Below are 10,915 nucleotides of genomic sequence, written 5' to 3' on the forward strand. Positions count from 1 at the left end.
GGAAAAATAAACATTTTTGTGCTTGAAAATTTTGTTGGAAACCCAGTGTGTTGGTACAATTCTTAACTTCAGTTCTATATCTGAATCCTGTTCCTTGTAGTTACAGACATTTTGAAGGCATCACATAAAGCCAGTTCATAGCTTAGATGTCCATAACTTGAAAGGATAAGATTTTTCAGGTGCAGCAGAACTTTAATTATGCTCTTGCTATTTCATTTAACTGCTATTTCAGATGCTGAAGAATGCAGAAATGCTAACATCAGCATTTACAACAGCATTAGCAATATAACGCTTGATCTATAGCATGATATAACTCCTTCTCAGAGTTTCACTTCCAGAATAGCAGAGCACTTCTTAAAACTAGTTAAAAATATGAGGATGCATTGAAGACTTTTCTGTAATTATAGTTGCCTGTGTCAAAATGGATTACTAATGCACAAAAAAACAAAAAAACAAAAACAGCAACAGTAGGCTTTGGCTCCTATCAGTATTTTCTCAATGAAATTCTACATTCCTATATCTTCAGAATAGATGTTCCAATCTGAGACAGAAAATAAGTATAGAACGACACTTATTATTCTGATAGGAACAACAAAATCTTTACTAAAATACAATTCCTATATCATCTTTGTAGTGTGAGTCAAGGGACAAAACATTTGCTCAGACCTTTCCAGACTGAAAATTCTAAATGCCACTTTCAGGATTATATAGCGGGTTGCCATGGCAGTTAAAGTGTAATATAGTACTATAATTGTCTGGTGTGAATGAGCCCTTAATCACTAGTACAGAAGAACACTAGTATGAGAGAAGAGGCTTAACATCAGCATTGCCAATTTCCGTAGAATTCCCCGGAATCCAGGGAATGTAATTAAATTCTTTCTGGGGATTTTGACTGAATATTTTGGTAAATATTGAGGAATTCTGGGGATTTGGGATTTTGGTAAAACATTCTGGGGAATATCTTCCAGGCTTGTTGGCAACACTGCTTAACATGGTTTTTATCTGTTTGGGTTTATAGTGCAGACCATCCTAAAGGGTTAGGGAGGGTACGGTTCATTTTGCAAATTGAAACTTCACAACATAAAAAATATTGGCTGCCATTCAGTAATGCAATTACAGATTAGTTGAATCTGTAACTGATCTGGATTCAGGACGACTACTGAATACACAAGATAGGTGAAGGACAATTTGTAACAATCAGTTGCAGCCTCATTTGCTGGCAAGATGGGGATGTGAATTTTATCCTCCTTTTGCCCCAATCAAACTTGAATGGACTCCCTTCATCCAATCCAGTGCTGGGTCTCAAGGTGGGGATTGTTGTAGAGATTCAGGCCAGTAGGCATTACTTCGCTGATTCTCTATATGTAACTTGTTATCCCAAATGCCAGCGTCCCAAAAGGGCAATCAATATTTAATAGGAGAATTTTATTAGCTCAGTTAAAGCTGCTGAGAAGGCTTGAGCAACAAGGATCAACACTATGTGTACAAGTTCTGAGAAACAGAACTCCACAATGCAAGGTCCAAATGTAATTTTATTTGTAAAAGGGAATCACCACTCACACAAAAGCACACTCATACATGCACTGACAAGAACTAATGATATAAAAGATGGTTGCAGATAGTGACTTTAAGGATTGTAGAGAGTAATACTGTACCAGTTCCAGAGCGAAGGTTCCAGTCAGAGCGTTCTGTGAAGTGAAATGTCTCAACAGCTGCCAGAAATGCTGAGCAGTTAAGCGAGATACTAGAGTGTCTGTCTGAATCTCAGCAAGACCAAATTGGAGGTGCCTTGGCAGGTACATTAATAGGGCAAAATGTTTTCTGAGGCAGATTTTGGGATTAAAAAGAAGTTCCCAGGAGACAAGATTGAAAAATGGATGTTCCAGGGGCAGCCATATAACACCAGTATTGAAAGATCTCCATTGGCTGCCTATTCGCTTCCGGGCTGAATACAAGGTGTTGGTTATTACCTATAAAGCCCTAAATGGCTTGGGCCCAGGGTACTTGGAGGACCGCCTCTCCCCATACAGTCCGCTCCGCACTCTCAGGTCGGGTGGGAAACATCTTTTGAGAGTTCCAGATGCTCGATTTAGTTCATCTCGGAGGGCATTTTCAGTTTCGGCCCCTCAGCTCTGGAACTCTCTCCCCCATGAGCTCCGTACAGTCACCACCCTTGATGGTTTTAAGAAGAACCTGAAGACCTTTTTATTTCGCCAGGCTTTTCCCCCATGAGCCTGTTGTCATCTTTTCTCCCCTGGCAATGTAATTGGCAGATTCCATCTATCCAGCCATTTGTATGGGGTTGTTTTGTGGGGTTTTAATTGTTTTTAATTGTTAATTGCTGTATTTTTATGATATGATGTATGTTTTACTTGCTGTTGTACACCGCTGTGATCCCTGGAATAGCAGTATAGAAATAAATTAAATTATTATTATTATTAAAAAGGAACTTGTAAATGACTGGACAATCAGTGCAAATGTCCCTTTATAATGGAGTATCTCCTCCAAGGGGAAGTATACTCTGACTTTTGTTCTTTTGCAAACACCAGGCCTATCACCTACCATCACTCCTATCAATGCAGGGATTATGTAGATTCTGATCTTGATACATCTATCTTGGGTATATTCTCTTGCGTTTCCCCCATGCTGAGCCAGTCAAATCTCTATATAGTCACAGATGTCCTTATATGGCCTAGCTGCTAGTTTCCTGCACTAGGGGTACCTTTTCAGCTACATGTCTAAAAATCTTTTTTAATATTGATAGCAGAAAATGGGGTGTGGATGGAGGCCAGACCTTGGAGCAACAAGGTCTTGCAGCATTTCTAACAGATCCTCAGTCTTGAACTTTAGAAAGTCTCCAAGACAGTGTTCTATGGCAGAGGCAAAACAGAGCAGCTACCCAGGAAAGCCTCCTTATGTCTCCTTGCTGTAGGCACAAAGATGACATCCTTAAAGCAGAACTGGGCAACTTCCTGTGGCTGAGGAATGTGATGGGAACACCCAAGCTCTTCAGGGCCACACACCATGCTGTTACTACACTGTAGCAGCAAAATTTGACAGCAAAGTAATAGCAACAAAAATATATGTTTCACTATTTTAGGAGTGTGTCCCACAAAACCAGTGTGTGTGTGTGCGCACGCGCGCACACATGCTTAGGGTGCATAAATAGTATGTTGCCTTCTCTTGTCTTAAATATGAATAATTGTCAAATCTTATGTTTTTGTCACATCATCCTGAATAAATTTCACTTTTTTAAAGTCTAAAACTATAATGAAATTATAAACCATAATTCAGTTAACCCATTCCCCTTTGATATTCAGAACAAGTGTTGCATTCCTGCCCACCTGCCCACCCACCCCCCTCTCTCTCTCTCACACACACACACACACACGACACAATTTTGGCTGAGGAATAGAAATGAACCTCTTACCTTGGATCAGGAATTCTGCTAGTAGGCAAACTGGTCTTCAGGATCTATGTGTGTGTGTTTTCATTCTAAGTTCAACTACCTGAGGTCTGCAAGGTTACTCTCCAATTGCCTCTGATGGTGGTTCTAATCCATAAAAGCTGGTACTATAAAAAGCTTGTTCACCTTTCAGATGTCACAGGAATCGGTTGTGTTAAAAATGTGTTGACAGTCCCTCCCACCCATGTACACTCGGTTTTGTTATGATTTCACCTTTCTTTTTTTATATATTATTTTTTATTTTTAAAAAATTTGAACATAAAAAGCATAAAACAAATCTCTGTTACACGATTGAAAGGATATAAAATTTGGTGGCAGAAAGTTTATGAAATGCGGGAGATGGACATTCTAACTGGTTGTTTATGATTTCACCTTTCATATAGACTAAGGAGCATGGAACTATTGTCAGCTAAATTATTTTAGACATGTATGGTGAAGTCATGATGAGACTGCATCCTCACATCTCTCTTATTCAGATATCAGATATTATTCCATTAGAAAACTTTCATATCAGAACCACGATTTCTGTCTTCAAGATTACCAGATACAGTCAGCCTCCTTTTTTCAGTTGCTGGGGAGTGAGAGAGTGCTGTTGCACTCAAGTGTCACTTGTGGGCTTCTCATGGACAACCGGTTCACCATTGTGAACTGGATAGGTTTTTGGTGTGACATGGATTTTCACATGTTCTTATTGAAGAGAAATAGTAATGATGTATATCAGGCTTCTATACAAGGAATGAGCTGTAGGCCTGGTACAGACAGGCCCTTTGCGGCACGCCCATGACGTGCTAGAGTTACTCGGGGGCGGGGCATGCAGATGGTGCATGCAGCAATGACATGCCAGCAGCGCAGCATCGAAACGTCATTGTGCTGTTGCCACGCAATTTGGTTGCTACAGCACCACTGCAGAACAAGGAGAGGCACCTCCTCGGCGCCTCTTTTTGGCACTCTGTACTGCACCGTACTCTCTAAACAAAGGGTGGTCAACTTCATAATTGGGGAGCAATTATTTTCTCTCCAGGACCCATCGAAACAGTAGGAAATATCCTTCAATGATAGTTGCTTTTCTTCAGTAAGTTGGGTTTGCATGTTGGTTGAGGCTATTTTAGTATGTATCCTTCGCTCCTGGAAGCCTCCTAGAGTAATAAAGGTGCTGTACAGACTGGCGCAAAGCGCCGGCCTGCACACGTACTAGGTTTGCCTTGAGGCATCCTTTCCAGATGTCCCGCAACCCTAGTATGTTGCTGCGGCGTTGTAATGGCGGCGCCCTTTCTACATGGGCACACCATTACGACGTCACGGCTGCGCCGCCTCCAAATCAAGCAGTGCGGACGTGACGTCTTGGCGCCACTGAAGGGCGCTTGTGGCACATTTTCAGCGGTGCCAGAAGGAGCTCTGTTTTGGAGCTCCTTTGGCTGCGTGTATCACTGACACAGCCTTTCAACGGCCGTGCCAGCGATGCAAAGAGAAAGGGTCTGAGCGGCCCCTTTCTCCCTTTCCCTGCTGCTGTCGGGGTGTCCTTGACACTTGAAGCCCCAAGGACACCCCTTTCCAGGCTGCTCTTTGGGTCTTTTGCCGCTTCCCTGCGGCCTGGAAAAGTGGCGGATCGGAGCCTCAGGGCTGCTGCTGTGGCAGCTGAGGCCCCGATCCTTCGGGGAAAGGGGCGGGTGCAGGCCTCCCCAAAGGGGCAGTCTGTATTCCGCCAAAGAGAGCAGTTTTGGCCAAAGAAAAATCAATGGCATGGTGCACTGAATAGACAAAAGTGGCCTTAGTGCCACATGGTGGCCATTGTTTGCATGTTGCCCTCTCCAGCTCATCAATGGCAGGACAATGTAGGGGGGTATCACAGTAATTCCAGCCTTGGATCTTTATATCATGGCTTTTGGAGAGATTACTCACTATGCCAATGCCACTGATGCCAGGTATCATTCCAAGACAGTAAACTGTAAAAAATATCAGTGATTAATGTCCTTCTCCCATATCAGCCTATATTATCCTATATTATCTATATATCTCCTCCTCATTCTTCCTCCATCATCAGTAACCAAAACGGCATTCAGTCAGTGTGACTAAATCATGCTGTCAGCACAGTAGCACACTATAATTATCCTCATGATCTTATCCTACTGTCTTTGTATGTATTAAAATAGAGAAGAGACAAGCTGGAACCATGCAAAGTGTCATGTCTAGCTGATCAAAAGGTATGGATTTTTGAAATCTTTAAGGCAGGGGTGGGAATCCTGCAGACCCTCAGAACATCAGCAGTTCTAGTCTAGTTGGGAGTAAATAGCAGAATTTTAGATCATCACGTTCACTCCTCAGATATAGCAGGGTAGGAAGCAGGTTGTAGGTCCCCACAAGTGGACTGAGATATTAAGTTTTTATCAAAAATAAAAGAGGGTGCCTCCTCTTTATGCTATTGAGAACAAACTACAAATAGAGTCAACATTTTCATCCATTCTTTAGGCAGGCAGAAAGCATTACCCTGTTACCCTGAGAGCAAGTGAACTTTGTCAAATTTTTCACACAGTAAAATTTGACTAGCTGTCTAACATCATCTTACTCATTATGTGACCCTTGCATACTAAGTGAGGGAAGGAAACATAACCTTTATTCTCGTTTAGATTTGTGACAGTGTTGCCTAAATAAATTTCAGTGGCTACATGCATTTCTGGCCTCATCACCTTCACCAAATCTTTGCCAAGTTGTCTGAGATCACAAAACCAAGAATAATTACAATTCTTATTTTGAAAACCAAAGTAGGACACCTCTCAGATAGCAATCAAGACTTAAACCATCCATCTTTAATACACTTCTTGTATTTTGTCTCCCAAAGTAATTATGCTGGTATAAACCCTGGTTAAACCAATGTAATTCACTAAGAGAATTTTGGGTAGAAACCCTTGTTCTTCCAGCAACATCAGCTAACTCTACCATACACCCCTCCTGTGCCAAAAGTGAGGAGGAGACAACAGGTATTACCTGTTAGGCCCTAATGCCAGGCCTGAACACAAAAACATGTGTAGGAAAATGGAAGGTCCTTGGCAGTATCCTGTTGGTTTGCTTCCTCATCTGGGTCAGTCAATTACATTCAGAATAAAAAGCCCAATTCTGTTTGGTTTCATAGGCTAAAAGGCCTAATACTGGATCCAGGGAGAATCCAGTTTTCCCTAGAACTTCATTTCCTGTGCCCCATGAAAGCTGGAGAGTCAATTGGTCCTCTGGAACATTGTGGGACATGATAGCCTACTGCAGTAGGAGAGGAATAGAAATAAGTTGAAGTAGCTTCCCACCAGCAGAAGTGCTTCTCTCCTTATTCACATCTTGATTCATAGCCTTAGCGAATCAGGTACACAGGCAATGTACATACACAGAAGACACATGCTTTCAATCTGAAGGTTCAAAAGGCATGCCTGAATGATTTTGACTGGAAAAATATCCTTTTTATTTGGTTTATTTTATTTGGTTCTGCATATTTACTCAATCTAATCCCCCCCCCCCCCACACACACACACATGTAAGAACTCATGAGATTGGATTGTTGTGTGCCTTCAAGTCATTTCTGACTTATGGTGACCCCGATTTATGATAAACTTATCATGGAGTTTTCTTGGCAAGATTTGTTCAGAGGGGACTTGCCTTTGCTTTCCTCTGAGGATCAGAGAGTGTGACTTCCCCAAGGACACACAGTGGGTTTCTATGGCCAAGCAAGGATTCGAGCCCTGGTCTCCACTAAACCACATTGGCTCTCCCGGGGATTTGAACTCAACCATTTATAACCTGTGCCTTTACTTGATTTAGCATGATTAAGCATTGGGGAAGCTGTACAGATATCTTATGTGCTAATGCATGCTTTGATTGTGGTTGCATGATGCCAGTATATTTTGACAGCATTTAATAATAATAATAATAATAATAATATGTTTTATTTATAAACCGCTATTCCAAATAGATCATAGCGGTGTACAAGAAAATTATATAACAGTACAAGAAAAATCTACAATTAAGATACACTGTATCTTCAGGGCTAGCCCTGATTGCCGATGGGCCGGCCTGCTCTCTCCCTCAACGGCCGAAAGGTGACAGTTATGGAGGGAGGGCGCTCTGTCTTCAGGCCAGCCCCTGATGACGCTGGGCCGCCTGCTCTCTCCCCACACGGCCGAAAGATGACAGTTATGGAGGGGGGCGCTCTGTCTCAGGCCAGCCCCTGATGACGCTGGGCCGGCCTGCTCTCTCCCTCAACGGCCGAAAGATGACAGTTATGGAGGGAGGACACTCAGTCTTCAGGCTTTAATGTTTTATAGCTGTATCTCCTACATGTTGTAGTACAATTCTGGGGCTATCTAGCCATGAAAGAGTTGCCTAATATAACACCCTTGGAAACGTTTAGATCATGTACAGTACAGTCCTATGCATGCTTGCTCAGACATAAGTGTCATTAAGTTCAATTATACTTCCTTGTAAGTAATTGTGTATAGGATTGAAGCCTTAAATAACTATTCAGATCAATTAACTCTTCATGCATAGGGTATCTCCTGATACATATATATTTTAAAATACAATGTGCTATCATTGCTCACCCTGTTTGGGAGGACTCAGCAGCCAACAATCTAGAATGCAGTATTATTTCACAGTGCATTTGCAATTTCCATCCCTTTAGTATTTCCATTCCCTTATAGAAGCCATGAGTGCTGTGTAGAACGTGACTGTGGTCAAAAACACACTGCAAAAATAATCCAGTTTGAGATCACTTCAGCTGCCTTGGCCCAGTGCTAGGGAATCCTGAGAACTTTATTGTGGCACCAGAGCTCTCTGATAGAGAAGGCTTAATGTCTCACAAACCTACAGTTCCTAGAATTCCCTAGCACTAAGCCAGGTCAGTTAAAGTGGTGTCAAATTGATTGCTTCTGCAGTGTGTTTTGGACCTCTGTGATAACCATAAGGACCTGGTGAGATTGGTTGAAAACATCATTAACAGTGGGATACGCAACATCTTCCCCCAGGGCTGCATCATGTTATGGTGGTGGTGGTGGTGGTGGTGATGATGATGATGATGATAACAATAAGAACATTAGGAAGTGTTGTTTAACAAGGAAATAGCTTAGTGCAGAAAGAGATGAACTCTTTTTTTGGTTGGAGGTTTTGAACAAAGGTTAGATGGCCATCTCTTAGGGACAATTTAGCTGTGAATTTACTGATGCATGGTTGGACTAGAAGGCCCTTGGGATCTCTCTCTATTCTGAGTCTATTAGTCTACCATTATCATTAAGAGATATATATCTTCTACTTTTCTATGCCAACACATAGTCTAAGTAGCTTACAGTAATAACCACACACACACATAGAGTCAAAAACAGCATATAGATTAAAAGGTCTTGTTACCATTGCAAATTGTTTAGAGACTGAGCAATACTCAACTGTACTGTGCATTGCTTTATTTCATATTTTCTCCCTAATAATATGAAGAAAGCGTTTTTTCAGTATTCTGTTGAACTTGGATTAATGTAAGCATGGGCCATACAGCCTACTTTTATAGCTGCTCACTTCATATTTTCTTCTCTTAATTACAGTCCACGGATTCAACATCCACTGTTTGAAAATATTTTTAAAATATATACATTCTTGATTTTGCCATTTTATACAAGGGACACCATCTTACTGTGCCACTGTATTTAATGGGTCTTGAGGATCCATGGATTTTCTTATCCACAGGGGCTCCTGCAACTAAATCACAGTGAATATCAAGAGCCCACTGTTTTTACTTTGATAACAGTCAGACATATAAAAGAATTGAAAGAACTGTGGATATAATATGTATATGCTAATCTTTATATACAATTCAAATTCAGGAATAATTGCTGGACTGTCCATAGAAATGCAGTACCTGTCATCATAATATGAACACAGGTGACTTGTGGGCCTGCTCATTCTGCTCTCCAGGTGCTCACTGGAGATGGGCCTCTACTCTCTCTTCTTATGGTTCTTTATCTCTAAACCAGTCTCAACAACCCTTCACAAAGGAACTCTCCTATATATAGTAGGACAAATGGCCAACCTAACTACAAAGTCAGAGAAAGAAGTTATCTTCACTGTATAAGTTACATTTATAATTCTCTGTGGTCTGGCCCTAACGCTTGCAACAACTGTGTTCCTTAAAGGATTATTGATTTGTCCAGTGGGGAACTTACCTGATTGAAAAGACAGTGCAGTTAAACCCTATGCTATCTGGAGTCTTTCCAGAGGTTTCTTGAGTCACTCAAACATGGTGATACCTCATTCTGAGAATCTCATGGTTATATTTTTATGGCATTTCTCAGCCCTTGGAGGAACTCATACATAGCTTCTCTATTTCCTTATTTTCATTTTAAAAATCCAGTCAAATGTGCTTTTCTTGTTTTACATCCTTTAGCATACACACTCACAGCCATCATCCATGGATGCTTGCTGGATGCTTTCATTTGTCCATCTTCACTGGGATCCGAAGTATGCTGCTCAGTTTCAAATGGATAAAAAAGGCAATTCAGCTTGCATTGTGGACATTGTGCCCAAAATGAATGGCTTTGTGGGGAACCCTTTGTTTGCTTCAACTGGCCAAAGACTTGGTTTGAAAGCAGGCAGGAAATAACTTCATTGAGCTTTTAGCATGGCACACTTGTGTGTTGATTGTCATGACCTGAGTGGGGTTTAGCTTTCTGTTTCTTTAAGGCAGCTGCTCTATTTTTTAAAAAATGGGCAACTTTCATAAAGAATTATTTATCTTTAATTGATCATCTATAATCATATATGGTCTTGGGCTTTTTTTGTTTCAGATTCTGAGGAAGAGAACACCACCGACTGATACATGGCCAAGCTTGGACATAGGGTCAACCACAAAATCTTACTTCAACTAGCCAAGAAGAAAATCTGAGAACTGATGTCATGTGTGAGACATTCTACTATTCTTGTCCATTCGATTCAATTTTGTAACTTCTTTCTAAGCTTTTTGTTTTTAATTTATAGTTGGAAATTCAAACATTATGCAAAAAATAAACTATAATTATTTTGAGGGAAATGTTTTTGTTCATGAATTATCTTTTTCCCCATCATGTAGCAAGATGAGACATACAGTTTTCCATCACAGGACATGCACCTTTGGCGCTTTATTCAGGTGGTAGGGTTGGCTGAAGATAGCAATGGATGTGAGCAGACTGAAAGCAAGCCAGCTTTGTCCCTCCCTTCATGTCACCCCTTTCTCTTTCCCACTCCACTATCTTCTTTCCTTCTGAGAAAGGAGCATTTAGCATTATAGAAGCCTGAACTGATCACTTGCAAAGGACATTTAAAATGTGCTTAGAGGTTGCATGAGAGCAGGCCAAGGGCTAAGTGGTCCTGAGGTAGCAGACTACCCATCCCTGTTGTTCTTTGCCTTCAAGTTGTTTCCAACTTATGGCAACCCTAAGGCAAACCTAT

General features: G+C 41.2%; 1 protein-coding gene across 4 annotated transcripts in view; it reads left to right on the forward strand.

The window, feature by feature from the left end:
- WNK2 (WNK lysine deficient protein kinase 2) overlaps window positions 1-10,511 on the forward strand; it is a 143,771-nt gene extending 133,260 nt beyond the window's left edge. For all 4 annotated transcript variants that reach the window (XM_042451144.1, XM_042451146.1, XM_042451147.1 and 1 more), the window contains one exon: window positions 10,276-10,511. In XM_042451144.1, the coding sequence (XP_042307078.1) occupies window positions 10,276-10,304 (29 nt within the window). In that variant the 3' untranslated portion in view covers window positions 10,305-10,511. The remainder of the gene's footprint in view (window positions 1-10,275) is intronic.
- The last annotated feature ends 404 nt before the right edge of the window (window positions 10,512-10,915 follow it).

Source organism: Sceloporus undulatus, chromosome 2, assembly GCF_019175285.1.
Source record: "Sceloporus undulatus isolate JIND9_A2432 ecotype Alabama chromosome 2, SceUnd_v1.1, whole genome shotgun sequence".
In the NCBI taxonomy this organism is placed as follows: domain Eukaryota; kingdom Metazoa; phylum Chordata; class Lepidosauria; order Squamata; family Phrynosomatidae; genus Sceloporus; species Sceloporus undulatus.